Source organism: Meles meles, chromosome 7, assembly GCF_922984935.1.
Source record: "Meles meles chromosome 7, mMelMel3.1 paternal haplotype, whole genome shotgun sequence".
NCBI classification, from domain to species: Eukaryota; Metazoa; Chordata; class Mammalia; order Carnivora; family Mustelidae; genus Meles; species Meles meles.
Window position 1 is genome coordinate 4,943,202 of NC_060072.1, and position 21,780 is coordinate 4,964,981.

The following is a 21,780-nucleotide window of genomic DNA, read 5'->3' on the forward strand; positions in this document are numbered from 1 at the left end:
GCGGCCCGAGGCGCCACAGGTGGCCCATTCAACATCCGTCCATCCCTCCCCTCCCTTAGGATCCGCCCCAGAGCAGCTCCCGCAACCCTGAGCCTAAAGCCCTGGAGAGGAGGCGGTCCCAGACGGCCCGTGACTGACAGCTCCGAGCCCCTCTTCCTTCCCACCCCTCTACTGAGATAGAATTCACATCCTATACCATCCACCCTTTGAAAATGTGCAATTCAGGGGTATTTCGTCTTCACGGACTCGTGCACCCATCACCACAAGCAACTGAGAACAACGTCCTCGCCCCCAAAAGAAACCCACAGCCCGTAGCAGGCCCTCCGAGCCCTCCTTCCAACCACTCAACTCTGCTCTCTGTCTGTGGATTAGTCTATTCTGGATCTTTCGGGTTAATTGCACTTTCATACCAATGGGATTTCCTATAAATTTCGTATCAATTGTATCTTATGTAATAAGGGATCCTCTGCGTCTGGCTTCTCACTGGGCATGATGTTTTCAGAGCTCACGCACTCTGAAGTGCGGGTCAGAACTCATTCCCTCCCGTGGCAGAATGACACCCCGGCGCACGGATCCGTCACGTTTCATGGGTCCACGTGTCACAGCTGAGGGCTTCGGCCCTGGCGCCACTTTTCGTGGCTTTGGGGAGTCCTGCTGCCCGGAACGTGGGTGTCCCGGTTTCCACGTGGACACACGCTCACTTCTCTAGGCCAGCCTCCCGCTGGAGCCTTTTCTCGACAAAGTTTCCATTCTCCTCCGTGACGATGTCTCATAAGAGAAGACAGCTTCAGCTGTGAAGAGATCTATGGAGAAACGGGATTCCATTCGGCCAATCCCACTTCAGCCACAAAAGAAAACGGACGCCTGAACAGACTCAATCAAAAACAGAGCAGGATCTTCCTGTGCAGGCAAAACTAATAAAACCACCTAATTGGTCTCAATGACCTCTTGGAAATGGGACGTTATTGCCCTCTCAAAGATGAACGAGTCCAGAATATCGTGTTCTCTGTCACCCTCTGAAACAGATGTAGCCTGCGAAACAGGCCACAAAGCAAATTTCTGTGAGGCATCTTCTGTTTTCCCACTAACTCAAAAATATTAAATCAGACACACAATTCCACAAAGAATGGAAGGGAACATAAATTAAACGCAGGTCTGGAGGAAGAAAGAAAGAGGTGAGCGGCTCTATGGCATTCTGGTTTCGACAAAGCCATCCGAAAGGTCAGCAAACAAGCCAGCGACGGTTCTCCCGCACTGTCCCCCGCCCGCTCCCTCCCGCTCCCTCCCCAGAGCCAGCCGTCTGGGTTGGGAGCCTGGCCGGGGGTCTGGAAGCCGGAGCTCGCCCCCCTCCCGCCTTCCAGCACCTTCCTCCACGGACACCATGCTTGACCAGCTTGTGTCCTCCTCTCCGCCTTCCCTGCCAGTTCCCCTGGGGAGTCTTCCGTGACCTCTGCGTTCACGTCTCTGAAGCCTCGCCCTGGACAACTCTTCTTCTTGCTCTCCCTCTTCCAAGGCCAGCTCATGCCTTCCCGCAACTTCCAACGCAGCCCCCAATTCAGAAACCCCTAACTATGCAGCTTCACCTCCGCGATCCTGCTGTTCAGGGATCCCTAAAAGCATCTCTGAAAGAATTCACCTCTCTCCAAACCTGCTCCTTTTCTAGGAAAGAAACAGAACGCCATCCACCGGCGCCTGGACTTCACCCCTCACCCCACTTCTGCCCACCTCATAACTGGGCCCACTTTTTATCCTCTCCTTTTCACCGTCCTTGACTAAACCACCTCCCTGAACCAAGGCCACTTCCACCTGAACATCCTGCCTCCTTGCTATTCTCAAAAACCCCAGGTTCCTCTCTGCCTCAGGACCTTTGCACATGCCATTCCTTCCAGCTGGAACACATCTCCCTCCCCCATCGCCTGGCCAGCTCTCGCTCATCCCTCAGGTCTCAAACGTCCCTATCATTCTCTGACCACCCCATCCCGTCCAGGCCACGAGCCCCATCAACACCCCTCACCACACCCAAGCACCATTTCCCTGACCCTGTTCACATTTATGTCATGATCTCCCTCACTGGACCCGAAGCTCTCTGCGGGTGCGAGCTATGGCACCAGTGGCAACGTCCCCAGCACTCGGGGCTTACTGCCAGCCAGAAGCAGCCACCAAGTTGACAAACCAATTTACTGAGCATCCACTATGTACAACATTGAACAAGACAGACAGGCCTCTGTTCTGACATTCGAATCCGACATGAAAAGAGACAAATACACACACTTTCAGACTGTGATCCACGTTAGAGAGAAAATAAGGCAGGGTACGGTGGAGAAGGCTGACAGGAGACACCCAGCCAAGCAGTGAAGGTCAAACGCCAAGAGTGACCGGCCTTGTTGATGGCAGGTGCCCTGACCTGATACGATGGGATGAGAAGGGCACCGTACCTCTCTGGGGTTCCTCCTGAACTGATGACCCCCCTCTAATCCAGAGGAAAACACCAGACAAATTCTCCGAGAGGGACATTCTCCAAAATTCCAGGTCAGCACTCATCAAAATGGGCAAGGTCATCATACGCATGGAAAGTCTAAGAAGCTGCCAGAGCCCAGAGGCACCAAGGAGACACGATGATGAATTGTCATGTGGGATCCCGGACGGGGTCCTGGACCGGAAAAAGGACAGTGGGAAAAAACGAAGGAAATGTGGACTTTAGTCAACAGCAATGTATTAATACTGAACAAATGTGCCACGCTATCAGAGAATGTTACTAAGAGGGGAAATCAGGTGTGGATTTATGGGAACTCTCTGTACTCTCTCTAGCTATTTTTCTATAAATTTATAACTTGTTTAGAAAATAAAGTCTATTAAAAAAAATAAGTCAGGGTTTGGAGATGGGGGGGCACAGTGGCCATCAGGGACCAGGAGGTCAGGGGACTTCCTGGAGAAGGTGATCTGAGCAGAGATACACCCAGACACAGTGGAGGGCATGGGTAGGGCAGGAGCGAGGGTCAGAAGTGGGCCTGGGAGTGGGCAGGCGAAGCAGGGTGGAGGACCAGAAGAGGGAAAGAGACAGGGAGCGGCTGGGCGGGTGCGTGGGACATCTCCAGGGTGTCGAGGTCTCGGGAATGGTGCGAGAAGGTCAAGAGGAAGACCCGTGCCATGGTCTGCAGGCAAATGAGGAAGGGGAGAACAGATAGGGGGAGACAGTCCAAGGAGGGAGAGAAAGGTCTAGAAGCAGCAGCTGGGAGCATCTGGAGCCGGGAGGATGTCTGCCCCCTCTTGCCCTGACATCCACAGAGGGAGGCAGAGACCCGCTAAGCCATCCGGGCCCCATCACCCACCCTCCCAGGACTCCGGTTATACAGCTGCCAGCCATCACAGGAAGACCTGTCCTGTCCCTTTGTCTCCCATGGCCACCAGCAAACCTGCTCCCGGCAGAATCCCTTATTCCCCCAGGGCTCTACCGTGGTCCTTTTATCAGCAAGTTCACAGAGATTACAGGCACCAAGTGACAGTGTTCCACTCACCGGCTGTGACCCAGCACCTGCCTCCTGCCCAGCGGTGGGGGGGCAGAGGTGTCCCCGACCCAGTCCAGCTGGGAGTTGGGCAGAGATGAATGAGGAGCTCGAGGGGAACGATGGCAACTCGAGGCCACGGAGGCGCAGAGCTCTGCCCTGACGTCTCAGGGAAGAGGGGGGCGTTCAGAAGGCGAACCCACAGCGGGCAGGGCAGGTAGGCCAGGTGCCTCCCGGGAGCCGAGCTAGAGCCTCCCTCCGGCCGGAGTCTCAGAGAACCGCCTCTTCCCTGCACCGCTGCTGCCGGTCCAGGGCACAGTTCCACAGACCACGCTTTCTCCGGACAGAGGAGGAGGGATGCTTCCTTCTCCCCTGAGACCAAGAGACCTGGAATGACCCCCACTGTGGCTCTCTAAGTCTGACCCACCGTCCGGACCCTGAGCCCACTCCCCAGCCACAGAGCTGAGACCCCTGCGTCTACGCCCCCCACACCCCTCCCCTGGGGGCCTGTTCTGGCCACCTGATGAGATTTACTGGTGCGGATTTTCTACAAAGTGTGTCATTGAAACGTAAGAGATAAAAATGAGTGCCAGGGATAGGACCTGCTACCTTAGCCTCCCCCCAGCACCCAGCAAAGTCCCGAGCCATAAAGGGTCATAAATGCCAGGTAAGTGACTACTAATAACGTTCCTTATGTTGTCTATAATTTTGGGTTACTAACTTTAAAACGATTTTGTAGGCAGGATTCTCAAAGATCTCCCTAAGATCCCAGCCTGCTGGGCACAGGTCCCTATCAACCCTGGGACTGTGAAGATGATGGTTTGCACCTCATGGCGTGGCTATTATAGGGCCCAGCCGACGTCAAGAAAGAAAGAGCATCCAGGTGGAACTGCCCAAGCACACGAGCCCTCCGAATCTGCATTTAGAGGTCAGAGACCACAAGCAGAGAGAGGGGAAGCAGAGGGGAGAGCCTCCGTGGCTGGCTCCAAAGGCAGCAGGGCCCACCTCGAGAGGAGAGGACTCCAGGGGCAGAGAGCTGCCTCCTCCCCAGAAGCTCCAGAAAAGAACTCCGCCGGGTGTCACCCAGAGCAGAGAGCCCAGCCACACCTCTGACCTGCTCAACTATGCTCTGATCAGCAGATGTTGCTTTAAGCAGATGAGTTGATACTTAGTTACGCGTCAACAGAACACTAATACAAAGGGCATTCGCTCCGCTCAAGCATCAGCCTCCTAAGCAAGCACCACTACCACCGCCTACAAAACCCAGGGTGCGGCATGTACCGGCAGGGCCCCGGGGCCCACGCCGGAGGCCCAGAACCACCCACCCCGAGTTCTAACCGTGGGACCTGGAGCCATTTAACAGCTCTGGTCCTCAGAGTCTTTGTTAAAAAGAAGGCCAAACAATGCCTACCCCTGTGCGTGCTGCATGACCCAGCAATTCCAGTTCCAGATGTTTCTGCCAAGGTACTAATCCAAAAGGGCCCCTAGACATTTACTAACTCTGGAATGACTCCAATTCTTGTGTAGCAAAAGCTATATACACAGACGACAAAGCCTGAAGGGACACAAATAAAGGAAAATTACCACTGCCTTCTGTTTGATTTTTGTCTTCTGGGTTTTCAGCAGTCTATGCTGCGGTGGTAGCTGGAAAAAGTAATAATAAATACCCTTTAAAAAAAAATCACTATCCAGATGGCGTCTTTGCAGAAATTGACAAGCAGATCCGAAAACGCATATGGAAATCCAAGGGCTCCCAAATAGCCAAAACAATCTCAAAGAAGACGAAGAAAGTTGGAGAACTCATACTTCCTGATTTCAAACAAAACCGAAAAGCTATGGTAATAAAAATGCGTGGTGCTGGCGTAAGGACAGACACAGAGACCAAGAGAATCCAATGGAGAGGCCACCGACAGTCTTCCCACTATAGTCTACCAAGAGCAGTAACGATGCTAATTCAATCCAGAAAATGGTGCTGGGACAACTGGGTGTCCACGTGCAAAAGAATACACCACACACAGGGGCGCCTGGGTGGCTCAATGGGTTAAAGCCTCTGCTTCCGCTCAGGTCATGATCCCAGGGTCCTGGGATCGAGTCCCACATCGGGCTCTCTGCTCAGCAGGGAGCCTGCTTCCTCCTCTCTCTCTGCCTACCTCTCTGCCTACTTGTGATCTCTGTCAAGTGAATAAATAAAATCTTTAAAAAAAAAATCTTAAAAAAAAAAAAGAATACACCACACACAAAAATCAAAACCAACTCGAAATGGGTCAAAGACCTCAGTCTAAAAATGAACACTACAGAAGTAAACTTTCATGAGCTTGGATTAAGGAAGATTTCATAGCTATGACACCTAAAGCACAAATGAGAAAAGAAACAACGGCTAAACCGAATTAAAACTAAAAACTTTTGTCCTTCAAAAGATACCAGCAAAGGAGTGCGTGCACGGCTCAGCTACGTGTCTGCCTTCGGCTCAGGTCAGATCCCAGAGTCCTGGGATCGAGCCCCTCATCGGGCTCCCTGCTCAGCAGGGAGTCTGCTTCCCCCTCTCCCTCTTCTCCTCCCTGCCCCACCGGCTTGTGCGCGCTCTCTCTCTCTCAAATAGATGAATAAAATCTTTAAAAAAAAAAAAAGATACGTGCAAGAAAGTAAAAAGATAGTCCACAGAATGGGGAACAATCTTGCAAAATCCTCTGAGAAAGGGTTTGTATCCATAATGAGTAAAGTACTAAAAGACAGCCGATTTTAAAATGCACAGAAGATCTGGAGAGACTTCTCTCCAAAGAAGCACACGCATGCCCAACACACGAAACGATGGTCAACATCACTAACCATTAGGCAAATGCAAATCAAAGCCCTGGTGAGATACCATTTCCTACCAACGAGGGGAGCTGTATTAAAAAGACAAACAACAGAAAGTGTTGGCAAGGATGTGGAGGAACTGGAATGTTCCCCATGTTGCTGACAGCACGGAAAATGGTGCCCTTGGCAGAACAGTGTGGTAGTTTCTCTGAAGGTTCAACACGGAATCATCACCTGACCCAGCCATCCCACTCCCAGGCATGCACCAAAAGAGAATACCAAAAACACGAGTCCACGCAAAATCTCGTACACGGATGTTCAAAATATCCACTGTTCAAAACAGCCAAAAGGCAGAAGCAACCCAAGGTCTATCAACAGATGAAGGGGTAAACACAGTGTGGTCAAGCCACACAGGGGAATATTACTTGGCCATAAAAAGGAATAAAGGTCTGACATCTGTTACAACATGGATGAAACTTCCAAACGTGAAATTAGCCGGTCACCAAAGTCCACATACCGTACGGTTCTCCTTATAGGAAACATCCAGAACCGGCAAGTCTACGGAGACAGGATAATTCCATGGAGATGGAGTGGCTGCCGGCACAGGAAGGGGGAAGGAACAGGGGCCAACTGTTGGTGGGGGTGGGGTTTCTTTCGGGAGTGATGAAAACCTTCTTAAATTGATTGAGGCGATGGTTGCATGACTCAGGGAGGAGACAGTCCCCCTGGAGTGGATACTATATGGATACTAGCTCAGTAAAGCAGTTATTTGATTCATCTCTGGAAGGCAGGTCTTCCCACCTGCTTCTGCAGGGCCGTCTGAGGACTCGTGAGGCGGCCCGGCTCTAGACGGCTACCGTGATCTACACAGGTGTTAGTGCGACCGTCCCTGGAGCTCTCTGCGTGTTCGAAGCTCCTTTCTGATCACTCAGCATAACCAGCAGCACCCAGTACATGCCAGGCACGGCCCTCGGTGTGGGAGATACAAACATGACCTCATCTCTGCCCCACGTGGGGCCGTTGAGGCATCACAGCGGCTTGCTGGGAAGGGCATGTGCGGGAAGGGTATATATATACAGGAGGACAGAGGAGCCAGGCCCATCTTGTCCTCCCTCGGTTACTAGAAAGAGCTGGACCCCACCCTGTGGGGAGTCAACACCCAGCCCCCTCTCTGATCTTATCTCTGACCACTGTCCTCCTTGTTCGCTAGGCTCCTGCCACACCGCCCTCCTCGCTCATCCTTATACACGCTGGGTACATGCATACCACAGGACCTTTGCATTTGCTCTTGCCTCCACGGTGACATTCTTGCCCTAGGTATCAACAAGCAGCTCTCGGATCAAATGCCACCTCCCTGACCATGGTGCCTAGAACAGAGGGAGAGAGAGCCACCCTGCTTCTTGTTTGGGGCTCCTTCAACTCACTCATGGCCTTCGGGCCAAACACTCATTCCCCAAATCTGTCTCCCCGGCTGGCCTGTCGGCCTCCGTTTTGCTCAGTGACATATCTCCAGCGGCTATGCTTGGGACACACAGTCGCACAGAAGGGGCTCAAGCCACCTACAACTCTGCTTACAGACCCAGGCCGGTCTCTTGGGCACACAGACATCCCCTGCCAGAGGCTGCCTCGCCCGAAGCTCGGTCCTGCTGGCAAATACACGAGAGACACCACTTCTGCTACGAAGACAAGGAATCTTAAAAATCCCATCCAGTCGCTGACCTGATCGACCACAGAACAGGACACAAAGGGATGCAGATCCAATTCCCCACAACAGACCACGGCAGTCAGCTCTGGGAAGCAAAAGCAACCGGGCACCCAATCCACCGCCACGCCCGCCCGGGGGAGAGGCAGTCTTGTCGCCAGATACCGCAAAGCACCGCCATCCTCCTCCCCCATCCTCCTCCCCCGCTCGCCTGTCTTAATCCCGTTCTCGCAAGGCGTTTTCAAGATAATACCAATCACTAGTTCTCAGACGTACTCATTTGCGAACCCCACATCCTGCCGGCAAACGTCTAGGACCTACATTGACGATGCCCTCGGCTCGTGTTTCTCACAGGCTTGCCTTAAGCAGAATAAAAAATTACTTGTCCTCTCATTCCCCCAAAGGATAATCAGGATCTGCGGCCTGTCTCCCCCAAAGCTATGACAGTTATGTTTTAATCACTTCCAAACAGGCTCGCCGGCTGTCTCCTCCACGGATGCGGGCCGGGATGTGGCAGGAGGGGGGCCGGCCCCACCCGGGTGCAAACGCCAGGACACAGCGCTGGGGCATCTCCATGCGGCTCGTCTCCAACGCCCCGCCCTCTGCCCAGGGGATCATTTTTCCTGCAGCTGATTCTCTCCACGGGGACACGGGAAGGAAGAAAACCACCGCACAGCCAGGAAGAGTCTTGTCCAATAAACTGAGAAATGAGACGTGAAATCCGCTCACAGGGAGGACCGTGCGCCCCGGTTAACGACACGGTCAGCTCGCCTTGGCCCAGCGTGCTTATGAGCGCACCGGCTTCTTCCTCGGGCCCTTGGTTCTGGAAGGCAGGAGACTGCCACACCGTCTTTCCAGGATGATTAAAACCATCAACTTTCTCATCCACACACTGCAACCCACCCGGGGCCGCACGAGCTGCTCAGCCTTGGGTGGTCCAGAAAGCTTCTGGAGGATGCTAGAGAAAAGGCCCGTGGCCCAGAACGCCAGCGGGGAGGGCCGTGGGGGAGGTCTTCCAGGCTCTGGAACCCGCAGGACGCTCACACCCACGGCCCAGTTCCCACATCAGACCTGCCCCTGCCCCTCTGCCCACGGCGCCCCAACCGCGCTCCAGCTCCGAGCTCTGCACCTGCCACGGTGCTCATGCTTTTCCCACTTCCGTCGGGGCCCGGATTTGAATCGAGGAAGCCAGACTCCAAGCGCCCCTCGCCCCTTCACCCCTTAACACCACGGGAGGCACAACAGGTCCTCAGAGAGAATTTCTGAATGAACGGCCTCATTCGTAATGCCTGGTGTGGACTGAGCCAAGGTGCTTTTTTCCTGGGAAGCAGAGGGCAGCTGACAATATTTTAAACGGTGACAGTCCTGCGGCAGCGGGGTCACGGGGCTAAGTCTACAGAGGGAAACAGGGCAGGGACCGAGACAAGAGGGGAAAAAGAACAGATGACTGGGAACAGAGCAAGAAAATAAGGGAGCTGACCGTGCTGCTTCAGAGATGGCCCCTCAGGTGCCCAGACTGGGACATGGCCAATGTCAACTGATCTCACCCGTGACCAGCTCAGCCAGCATGTGGCCCACGCTCCCCACTGAAAACACCCTTTTGGAGCAGAATCCCTGCAAAAACCAGTAGCAGCGTGGACAAGCAGAGTCCACGGTGCAGAGAGCGGGTCTGAAAAGCAGTAAGAACCACGGAGGTCACGTGCGTGGAGGTGTTTTGTTGGAACCACCAAGACTGGCCCTTCACAGTCCCCTTTCTCGGTGGGGGGGCGGTCCTGGGACCCCCTGCATCAGCACCCAATTCACAAGGGCCCCAACCCTCGCCCCAGGCTCCCAGAGCCCCTTTCCCAAGATTCCAACTCCGCAGGTCTGGGGTAGGCCGAAAAGACCTGCCTTGTCCCTCAGCCATTCTCACTCCTCTTCCTGCCGGTGGGAATCAGCACCCTGTGTGCGGGACCCTGCGGAGTCAGCGGGGAGCGAAATCTGACACCCGCAGAGGCTTCCACTGGAGAGGGAGGAGACGAGGAAGTGCACCATTCCAGGCCAGGGAAGTGGGGGATGGGACGGACAAGTCAGGGCACGGAGGTGGGGTGTGGAGCGCAGGGGCTGTGGCGGGAGCGGGCTGGAGAACGTGTCTCTGGAGGGGACATCAGGAGAAAAGGGACAGGTGGAGCAGCGTCCTCCGTGCTGGGGGCCACAAGAGCACAGGCCAGGTGCAGACCCTAACCTTGCCCGGAGCGCAGGCTGGCCTGTGCCTCAGGGCCCCCAGAGCATCCTGCCAGAGTGGTTGCATGGCAGCCTGGGGCTGGCCAAAAAGGACCAACCTGGCTTAGGCTGGGGCTTTGGGCCACACTCTATTCGTCACCGGTGAAGGTGGAAGACAGGCTGGTCCCCAGGGCAGTCAGTCAAGCCTACGAGCTGGCAGCCCAGCGAACACTCTGGACGTGAGGCTCGGGGACCTTCCCCAGCAACGCTCAGGGAACGCTCTTATCCTGCCGGTAAGTGACGCTGTCCGCGATGCCCGCAGAAGACATTTGGAAATGCCACATTCGGTGCCCTCCTGGGCCCACCCTGGGTGCCCCCTCCCCCGGCTGATTTTCGCCTGTGTCCTTTCGCTGGGATGAACCCGAACAGCGAGTGAGGCAGTGTTCGGTGACTTCTGCGAGTCCGTCTAGTGTCCACCCTGCAGGTCGATTTGGGGACCCAAACTTGTAACTAGTGTCAGAAGTGAGGGTAGGGCTTGGGGGCTGGCCTCTGGCCCCTCACACCTGCATGGGCACAGGCTCCACGACGAGCCGAAAGGGGAGGCAGGAAGTGACACGGGCTGGGCTCCCCCACCCCCGGGCACAGGCCACTGTGGCCTGGGGACTGGCTACGCCCCCCGCGAGGAGAAGCTGGTGCTGATGGGAGCAGACCCTGACTCAGGGGCACGCCCGGGGCCCCCTAGCCAGTAACCCACGCACACGGCAAACACGAGGGAACCAGGGGCAGCTGAAGCCCAGCCCCGCATCCCGGGAGCCGCCGCCCACCCGCTCTAGTCGGTGAGAACCAGTACCTCGCGCACGCCCCTCCATCCCAGCACCACAGCGACTAACGATCCCCAGCGGCCAACCGGCACCGCCGTCCTGCTTGCCGTATTCACGCTCACTTGGAAAAGGCGCGATAAAGTGAAAAACAGGCCGCCGGCCTGCCTTGAGATGCTGCCTGCAGTCTGGGGGCAGGCAGAACCTTCCAGAAGCTGTCCATCTCCTGGCACAGGTCCTGCAGGCCGGCGGGACAGCTTCCCAAAGAGGAGTGGCCCAGGGTCATCTCCCAAACCAAGACCCCTGCATTACGTCCCCAGAGTCCCTTCTGCCAAAGGAGGTGATAAGAGTCACGTGGACACCCTGGGGGGCCGTGACTCAGCCCACCACCCCTGGGCTCCCCAGCAAGAGCGCCCGGGGCCAAGCTCACTGCCGCTCCCTTGCTGGGGTGGGGGACAAGCCCAAGCTAGCAAGAGTGAGCGGGAAGGGAGGTGAGGCAGGGGCACCCCCGAGCTGACCACAACTTGGGAAGAAAACCCACCCGTGCTCAGCCATGCGGCCTCCTGAGTGCGGTGCCGGGGCCCTCCCGGCCACCCAGCGGGGAAGCAAGGGAGAGGCTCTCTGGCTCCGGTGACTTCGGTCCTCCAGCCGACTGTGTCTGCTGAGTTGCAGGCCTGCCCATGCTGCCAGCCCCCCAATCGGCGCACCCCATCCTCTGCAGCATGGCCCTTCAGCCAAATCCAGAATCCGGAAGAGCCGGGGAGCCACAGCCCACACAGGTCGCACGGGGCCGTGGGTGCAGAGATGCTGTGGTCCCCTCTGCGTGGGCTGCTGAAGGACAAGCAGCTGACCAGCCCTCACCCCACAGTGCCCAAAACACCCTGCTGGCTTAGAAGTCATAGTGGTAGGGGCGCCTGGGTGGCCCAGTGGGTTAAAGCCTCTGCCTTTGGCTCAGGTCATGATCCCGGGTCCTGGGATCGAGTCCCACATCGGGCTCTCTGCTTAGTGGGGAGCCTGCTTCCTCCTCTCTCTCTGCCTGCCTCTCTGCCTACTTGTGATCTCTCTCTGTCAAATAAATAAATAAAATCTTTTTAAAAAAAAGAAGAAGAAGAAGTCACGGCGGCACAACGGAGCCCAGTCGGGTCCGGTGAATCCGACAGGAGCACGAAGCGGACCCCACACAGGAAGAAGGCGATCCGCTCATCTCAGCACGCCCGGGGCCCAGCACGGCACCCAGTGTTCAACCGTGGCTGAACGAGCAAGGTCCCAGACGACCAGACCCATTCAGCCCGCACACGCCTCTAACAGGTGTAACTTGGCAGGGGGAGGGCTCTCCCCTCTGTCCTCACGTGAAGATGAGGATGGCACCAGCTCCCCTGGGGTGTTTCAGGGAAGTGATGCTCGTGAACTCTCCAGCTTTGCTCCAACGCTGAAGAAGGAGAAAGCCGAAAGGCGTGTGTGGCCGTGAATCCCAACTGTCCGCCCGACTGGGCCACGGAAGGCCTGGACGCTGGAGTCAACGTTCCCTCCCGCTGGGTCTGCACGGATGTTTCGGGAAGAGGTTAGAATGTGACCAGTGGACTGAGCAAAGCAAGGGAGCCCCAGCATTTTGTCTGGGCCCTAACACGGGCCTTTATGAGGTCAGTTTTTACCAGGAGACAATTGGCAAAGGCTTTCCCGTTCCTGTGTCAGCCCCCATGAGAACATGGTTCCCCGCCACCTTGCATCCAGCAGCGCCGGCTAAGGTGGAGAAACATTTTGAAAAGCACTTCTAATGGCCGATGTCAGCGGCACAGACTGTCACAGACAGCGTCCTCAGAGCCCGGGGGTCACCTGCGTCCGCCTCCGGCTGCAGAAGTGACAGCTTTTCCACGGCCACCAGCTGGGTCCCACCGGGTGAGGACGCAGCCGCACCCGAGCCTTCGCTCCTCCATCGCGGGGATTAACTTCTGAAGCCCCACCGTGGTTTAGATCGGAATGATGAGAACCGCCATCAGCACTCAGACACGCATAGACGCCACCAGTCAAGCCTCACCGCGGAGCCAGGGCTCCGAAACCAGGCTCAGGAGACAAAAGCTGCCGTTGTCACTCCGAATTAGCCACGGGGCCCCCAGCCCTCCCGTCATGGCTTCTCTGACCCCTCATCGCAGCCCAGCAGGAAGGCGCAGACCGAGGCGTTCCTTACCTTAACCAGCTCCTTGAACTTGGGGTCATCCTTGGAGGTGGGGTCGATCATCGTGCGCTCCTCGTTCTCCTCTGCCGGGGAAGAGAGTCCGGTTAGCACCAGCCGGCGCGGTGGGGCTGGGGGGACGGCCGACTCCCCTTGCCCGACGCGGGGGAGAGGGACAGAGCGCAGAGAAGCCAGGCTTCTCTCGGTGGGATCACGCTGCGAGGACAGCACGCACACGGGCTGCATGGGTCCGCGGTACAAGCTCCCGCAGCCGCTGTTAGTGAATACACGCACCGAGAAAGCTCCGCACTACGTAAAATAGCACGCACCAGAAAATCAGAAAAAAGAGCAAAAAAGGAGGGGGTGGGTGACGGTTCACAGTAAAACGTGTTCATCCCTGTTCTGTTTATTTGTTACCCATTTTCCCTCCATGTTCAGGCCTCGGTCCACGGACGGTGGGGCCCAGCGAGCTGCTCCAGCGGGGCTGGCGTGGTAGAGAGGAAGAGCCCGGGAAAGCCCCCCCGCCGGTCCGACACCATCCGGGAAACTGCCGGTGCCCACACAGGGGAGGGCATGGGAGGCACCGCGGACGGCACGCAGCGGATGGGGAGAGGGAGGCCTCGGGACCCGAGCATGGGGTGGGCCCACAGGACACACAGGTGGTGAGGACCAGGCTCCGGGGGCCCAGGCAGGCGCCCACGGAGCTCGGGAACAGAATGGCTTTGAGAGGACTGGCTTCACAGCAGCAAATTTTAAAACCTGACAAAGTGGAAAACTTTTTGGAGTCATGCAGATCTGACGCTTGAGAGGCATGCTCCAGGTAACCCACATGGGGGTCCCTTGTGATGTCCCGGCTAAGGCCCTCGGCAGCCTCTCAGTGCTCCTGGGACCGAGGCCAGCACCTTCCAAGTGGCCTCCAGGGCCCCCTGCAGCCTCCCAGTGCTCCTGGGACCGAGGCCAGCACCTTCCAAGTGGCCTCCAGGGCCCGCTGCAGCCTCACCTCCCCGGCTGTCCCGGGCACTCTCCACTGTCTGGCACTTCCAGCCTTCCCTTGCTCCTCAGCAAACCTCACCACTGCCTGCCACAGGGCCTTGGCACATGTTGCTCCCTGTCTGATACCCTTTTCCTGCACTGCACGTCCCCTTCACCTTTCAGATCTCAGTTCCAGGCGCTGACCAGGTCAGTCCTTCTCAAGGTCTCACAGACTTCAGGGATAAGCAGAATCTTATGGAACAAACTGAACGACACCAGCTCCCTCTGCCCGAGAGCAGTTGTTTATAAAGACGGCAAAACAAGGAGGGTTAGGGCCCAGGGAAAGGCAAGTTCAAGGCATTATCAACAAAATGAGAGCCTGCCATGTGTCTAGGATAAGCCTTTTAGACCTCCTGTTAGTCTAAACCAGGTTCTCAACAGGAGCCACTGTGTCCTTCCCCCACCCCAGGCGACATGTAGCCATGTCTGGAGACATTTTTAGTTGTCCCAGCTGGTGGCATCTCGTGGGTAGGGGTCGGGGATGCTCAAATCCTACAAGACACAGGACAGCTTCCAACAGTAAAGAATTACCCGGTGCCGGATATCCAGAGGGCCGAGGTGAAGCCTCCTGGTCTGTGTCTGGCTAATTCTCAGACCCACAAGCGAGTCCCCAGTTTCCCGAGAGAGGGTCACCCAGGAGCATGCAGTTCAGCCAGACTCAGCGGCGGTAACAGTGAATAGTCATCCTCTTCCAAGAAGAGACAGGGGCCACAGTGGACCCCAGCAGGATCTCAGGGAGCTCGCCCAGCACTTGGCTTCAGGTCTGCCAAGCTGAACCTGTGTCTGCATTTCTCCACAAGCTCTTGCTGGCCTGGCCTTGTCGCGGAAACCATAAGGGAGGGACCAACCGGGGCTTCCCTTTGAACCAGGGTTTGGAAATAAGCAGAATGTTCCACAACCGCCTTTCAGACCGACCAGATCCCAAAACACACTTTAAGAGACTGCGTCCATGCTCTCACCTCATCAGCGCTGGCTGTGATGTGGTCCCATGGAGCTGGGTGCAGAGGCCTTCATCACTTGCCGGCTCCCACCCAGCAAGCCCACGGCCTCGGGACAGCTCTGGCTGTGCCAAGACTAGGATGTATTAACTATGTTTCTTATTTCCTATATTTTTAAATTCTTTGACACCTCGGGGCCTGGGGACCTGGAGACACTGTCCCTCCCAGGGTTGGCCAGTTCCCAAGACAGTCAACAATTCCGCTGTGACTGCCCTTGATGTGCAGGCCAACCAACCCAGAGCCCACCCCCAGCGGCCATGTGTTCCAGGGGTTCTCACGCTCCCAGACCACAGGCCCCTGCCCTAATCCCCCCTCCAACTCTCCCCGCCCTCGGCCCAGCGCACCGACTCAGCTACTCAGCAGAGCTCCCAGAGCCCAAGGAGATTATCCCAACCAGCCAGTCCACACCCAGCTACCCTGTCCCACCCAGCCCCTCCCAGCAGAAAAACAGGCCACGCCCTCCCCTCCCTCCAGCCTCCTGCCCAAGGCTGGCCCGCCCCCACCTCGGGAACTGCACCTGTAACAAACCGTCTTTTCAACGGGGCTGAACCCGGGATCTGTCCGACTCATCGGATGTAACGACTAACACAATGGACGTGGGGAATCAGACAGGCAGAAACTTACAAAGGAAGACGGGGTTTTCCCTCCTACCTACTTTTCTAAACAAGACCTTGAGCTAAGAGCCCAGACTCTCGGATGCCCCCTGGCGTGATGTCTGGTCACCAGGCCATCGCCCTGGAGCACGTCCTCGGCCTCACCAGCCGCGGGAGCTCAGCGGGGTAACCACAGGGGCCTGGCAGAGCGCACGGTACCTAACAGCGTGTCTTCGGGGTGGACGTCCGCCGAGGCGGGGCACATCGGCGAGTTGATGGCATGTCTGCCTTCCTCCTGCAGGTCGCTCACTGTCGAGAAAGGAAAACGAGGGTCAGTGTCAATGGAGTAGCGGGGCCTCGCGTGTTGGCAGCAGAAACACGCAGGATCGACTCCTGCTCTGTAAGCGTTTAACAAGCATTCCTAAATGGCCCGTCGCCCAGAAAGAGTCCGCGCACGAAGGCTCCGAACCCAGGCCACGTTCTGTAGTTCCTCCCTCTGGCGCCAAGTATCTCCCGGTGCCTGCCAAGCCCGGCCAGTCGGTTTTCACTGCCCTTTGGAATTCAGGGCTAACACACAGAAGCTTCTGGATGCTTCCAGATCCGCCCACGGCTGCTGACATGGACAAAGTTGGAATCCCAGAGAGAGGGCCTGAACCCCCCTCCCACCACTACCACTCCGTGGAGAGCTGTGTCCTCAGCCAGGGGACCTGGGGGTGGAGGCCATACCTAACACAGACACAGGCAAGCCCCGAATTTAAAGTGATGCTGTTGTCAGTGGTCAGGTTCAAGGGAGCAGAGCCCAAGAGCAGGTCATGGTCAGCACTGGGACACCAGAGCCTGCAACAGAATCTCACAAGCCTTGACCCGGAGGCCCCGTGACCTGCGGTGTGGACAGCACCAGCCTGTGTGTGTGTGTGTGTGTGTATGCGTGTGTGTGCGCACGTGTGTTGGGCGAGGGCAGCACTCGGTAATCACAGGGCTCAGAGGCACAGCACGGATGCCAGGGGCAGAAAGGACCATCGCCCCGCAGGAAAACGCCTCGAGTCACATCCGTCAGGGGGCACCACCGGGACTCTCACCCTGTCCTCGTTTCGTCCAGCGCCTGTACTCCTGGGACTCCAGCCTCCAGCCCCAGGACCCAAGTCAACGGGTGGGGCCGGGGCACCTGCTGCTTCTGACAGTCCTGGTTGAGAGCTCTGGACTGGCTGCCCCGTCGGTGGTCCCGGGTCAGCGGGGTGCCCAGGCCTTCTCTACCGTGAACCGTTCTCTCCCGTGAAACCTCTTTCCTCTTCCAATACCACAGTCGCCGTGAACCGTCCACACGGCCGGTCCCGGGCCTGAAGAATAACCAAGGGGACAGGGCCTGATGGCTTTGAAGCAGGCAGGCGATCCAGTTCCCCTCAACTCTGCTAGTGGTGTGACCCCAAGCAAGCCTGAGTCACCCCTCAGGGCCCCCGGGAGGACGAAACGGTGAACGTGAGGTCTCCAGGCCAGAGCCAGGACCCCAGCGGGCTCTGCGGCCGGCCGGCCCCTCCGCCCCGCGTGAGGAAGCCCGCATCTCGCACCAGGGAAGGCCCCGAGACGAGGCTTTCTACAAAGTAAACTCTTGCATCCCCCCGTCCCCGAGCAGCACGACTCACATCGCATCGCCCCCGAGAGCCCCCCGACGGGTGGGTGACGGCGTGAGATGCGACCCGCCCGCAGCACAGAACGCGGCTCGCCGTGGAAGGGACGGTCATCCCGATACCTGCTGCCACACGGGGGACCTCGCGGGCAGCACGCCGTGTGGAGCGGTCACGGTGGGACCCAGTGAGGGACCCAAGTCACAGAGCCTCAGACATCCCGTCCAGCGGCAGGGGGTGGGGAGGGGGGCGGCGGGGGCTCAGGTTCGCGCGGACAGAGTTTCAGCGCAGGACAACGAAGAGCTTCAGGAGACGAGGGGGCGGTCACGCCACCCTGTGAGTGGACTTCATGCCCCGGAAGCACCCGCCCACGAGGGGTTAAAATGATACATTTTATGTTATGTATGTTTTACCACAACAACAGAAAAAAAAAAAAAAACACAGAAGAAAAAGCAGACCCTCTGCCAACAGCATCCCAGCCTGCAAGCTGGAAGCCGTCCCCGCGGTCACCCGCGCATGCACACCCCCGGGGCGTGGCCCAGGAGCAAGCCACACGCACAGTCGTCTTCCTGTCCCCAAACCCTTAGCTTAACTCTGCACGACACGTGCATGAACGCTCAGCACCTTCCTGCGTGGCGAGGCACAAGTGGGGTTTTAAGACGTGTCCCCACTGCGCTCCCCCGGCCACACTCCGCAGATGCCCACGGGGTGGGGGGGGCGCGGCCAGCTCCCAGGCCAGCGGCCGCATCTCAGCCATTGCTTCCACGAGGTGATGCGTTACGAGCAGCATCTTAGGCCGCAAAAAGCTTCTGAAGGCAGAGAAAAGAAAGCGGGAAAGGGGATCTTGCACGGAAGCCGCGGACACACGGGGAGGACATCCCTGGCCCAGTGAGCGGGGTGTATGCGGAGACCCCGAAGGCCTAAGTCCCACTTCGTGGGCCGACATCACAGAGGGACGGACAGGCCAGGGGGGTCCCTTCAAGTCTAGGCGGTCGGGGTGTGGTCACGTTCACCGCCTGGGAAAGAGGGAAAGGCGGAGGGTGTGGCGCAGGTGAGCCACGACAACGAGCCCGTAACTCGGCTCAGAAAGATGCCACACGGGTCCTCCGCTCCCCAGGACACAGGCTGTGGGCCGGAGCGGCGGGGAGGAGGGCGGAGGGGCGGACACGCAGAAATGCTCCCAGGGGGCCCTGCTGCCTGATCTCAAAGACACGGGGAGATAGGAAATAGCGTTTTCAAAGCACAGAAACCGGGTCACATGGAAACAGAAATTTCCACTCCGCCCTTGTACATCAAAGATAACACTAAACAGGACCCGAGATTTCCTGACCTTAATAAACGAGAAATGCTCTCCCAGAACCGCCCAGGCACTGGCTCAACAGACCGCACATTCCGAAGGAGCTTGTGTGCAAAGCTCGGAGGGAAGCAAGGACAGGGCCCTCGGTCATGAGTCCAGGTCGGTGACCACAGAGCCGGGGGCGTGAGTCCAACTTTACCACATACGGGCACGTGGCCTAGAGGGGTCCCTTCACTTTGCCAAGCCTCAGTTTTCCCATCTGTAACACGGGGGTAACAGCAGTAGCTGCCTTATAGGGAATTCTGAGAATTAAGTGAGACCACGAGTGCTCAGCTCCTGGTTCGGAAACCCTGGTGGGCATCTGCCCACCCTCTGTGAAGGGGAGAAACCGAGATGGGAAAACAGGCTCCCACAGAGGGACAAAGAGAAGAAAGAGGGAAGAAGGGGAGGGTGTGGCTCTCTTGCACCCCGGGGAAGAACCAGGGAAGGCTTCCGGGAGGAGGCAGCATTTGAATGCAGCCTTGAAAGGTGGCAAAAATCTGGAGAAGGGACTTTGGGCCTCTCTGCAAAGCATACGGGTGACAGATCAGACAGCCCGGACTCTGGAAGCTCCTCGTGCAGCCACGCCGATGCTGAACCACGGAGGGTTCTTTGGGACTCGACTTCTCACAGCCTGGGTTCCCCAGAGAACACGGGCCCCGTCCCTGAGGACCTTTCTGTCTAAATCTGATTACTGTCCTCTGAGGGTCAGTCTGACGTGTGGAAGGAGAGGCTCCTCTCCCTGGCTTCTCCCCAAGGACCCCACTCTGCCAGTTTAGTGGCTCTCCGCTAATCCCTGGAATGTTCTGGTTTTCAATGTACTGGTCCATTTGCCAGAAATCCCAACACTTCAAAGATGTGAAATGCCGGCTGCCTTGAGTCACGGAGAAAGATCCGCTGGCCCGGGAGAGCCGGCCTCTGGTGTGCTCAATGGGTGTGGACGTTCAAACGGACGGGGCCCAGTGCCAGGAGGCCGAGGACCCACCGATTTCCTGAGTGCACGCCACTGTTTGGAGAGGGATGCCCTTGTCCACATAAAACCTGATGGCCGGACACAAGGAAATGGATGGCAAAGGTTCCCACTGCACCCAAGTCCACCTCCCAGGGGTGCTGTGGCCATGGGCCACACGGTGCTGGGGGGAAAGATAGGAGGTTGAGAGGTAGGAGGGAGCCCAGGTCAGAAGACAGAGCCGAGGGGTGGGGGATGTTTGATAACACAATTTGCCCTTTGGGGATGGCCGCCCCTCACACAGCCGGGGGCAGGGGGCAGACCGGGACGTGCAGACGGCAGTCACCGGTCTTAGGAGATTTCAAAAAAGTTCCCATGTGGGTTTAGTGTGGAGTCTCCCAATTTACAATGTGAGCACATCACTCCAATTCTGTGGGCCAACCAGGACCACCCGTTTGCAAGCTCAGGTCACAATAAACGTACAATCCACGTTCCTACCCATCCACAGGAAGCACAGAGGGCCACTAATGCTTCCTGAGGACCTACTACGTGCCAGGCACCTTCCGTGACATGCATTCATCGTATCTCCTAACAAGTGAGGGAGCAGCCGGGTCCTGGCTGGGCCGGCAGCTGTCACATGTGAAGGCACCTGATATCCAGCCCCCAGTGAGCCCCGAGTCAGCGCTGAACCCCATTCTACACGGTCTTGCACCTCAGTATGCCCAGCTAACTCCTACACATCTCCAAGCCTCAGCTTATTGGCAACCTCCTCCAGGAAGCCCTCCTGGGTACCCCCTTCCCACGCCAGGCTCCTCTCTGCCTAGCTCACACCACACAGTCATCCCACCTGCTTCTCTTTCCTGGACCGTGTGCCCACCCAGCACCAGTGCTAACTCGGCTCCCAACCCTGGAGCTGGACCACTGGTTTCAGATCCCGGCTCGACCACCGACACGCTGAGCCTGGGTAAGCCACTTCTTTGCCCTGTGCCTCAGCTCCCGTCCATGAAACGGGGGCACCCCTCGAAGACAGATCCAAGACTCCATCAGTTGCTGGCATACAGTAAGCGCTCAATAAATGTTAGCTTGGAGCATCTGCTGGATGGAGGTAGACAGGCGTGTTTCCAAAGCCCGTTGCCTTTCCACCACCCCACACAAGGACCGGGCAAGGCTTAAAAAAAAAAAAAAAAAGTAACACCTCTTCCTCCTGGAATTACAAGCACATAAACGTCGACACTTGAAAGCATCTCATAAAGAACCCACCACTTACACCGCAGGCCAAACGCAAAGGTTCCATCTTTGATTTCTTTTTTCATCTTTTCCTTTGTATGGGTTTCATTTATTTATTTATACCCAGGCTCCTTCCCAAAAAACAGGCTTTTAGGCACCTTTTTTTTTTTTCCCTTTGCATTCCTGGGAACACGTGCCCTGACGGCACCTGGCTCCTGGAGCAAGGTCACGGTCAGGACATATGGGTCTGAACACACAAAGACTTCTCAGTCTCTTGCTCCCCGGGGACGCCAGGGCAGGAAGCGGGATCGCGAGGCACCACCTGCAAAGATGGGGTACAGAGAGCCCACGGGGTCTCACCTGCCAAGCTTTGTGGCAGACTCCAAGAAAGGCCTGCCGAGGGGTGGGCAGCGGCCTCGGACGCTGGAGCGGTGACTATTCCATTTTCTGACATTTCAACACAGCTGTGATGTTTTGCCACCTAGGGAGCCTTTTTGACACCATAGTTTTTGACGCTTCCTGGTTTTCATGCAGAACGAAAGATCAGGAGAATTTTCAGCAGCACCGTGGGAACTGGATCAAAGAGAAAACCCTCACAAAACATCACGTCGCCTGAACCCCATCCACAAGAGGGACCAAAAGATGGCAGGAAAGCTGCCTCCGTTCCCGACGCTCGCCCGTCCCGGTCAAGACACACCCATTCCCAGGTCCGGCGGTTGGCAAAGGGAACCGAGCAGTCCTCACAGCTGCAGGGAAACGAAGGGAGGGTAGAGACGCATGTGTCCCCACGGGCTGGGCTAGGACAGCTGTGGGGACAGAAACTTCCCGGTGC

The 21,780-nt window shown here is 57.1% G+C and overlaps 1 protein-coding gene across 1 annotated transcript in view; it reads right to left on the bottom strand.

The window, feature by feature from the left end:
• PARVB (parvin beta) overlaps window positions 1-21,780 on the bottom strand; it is a 93,289-nt gene that overhangs the window by 32,919 nt on the left and 38,590 nt on the right. Inside the window, exons 2-3 of the mRNA XM_046012225.1 lie at window positions 16,034-16,123; window positions 13,207-13,277 (exon numbers count right to left, since the gene is read on the bottom strand). Coding sequence (XP_045868181.1) covers window positions 13,207-13,277; window positions 16,034-16,123 — 161 coding nt within the window. The remainder of the gene's footprint in view (window positions 1-13,206; window positions 13,278-16,033; window positions 16,124-21,780) is intronic.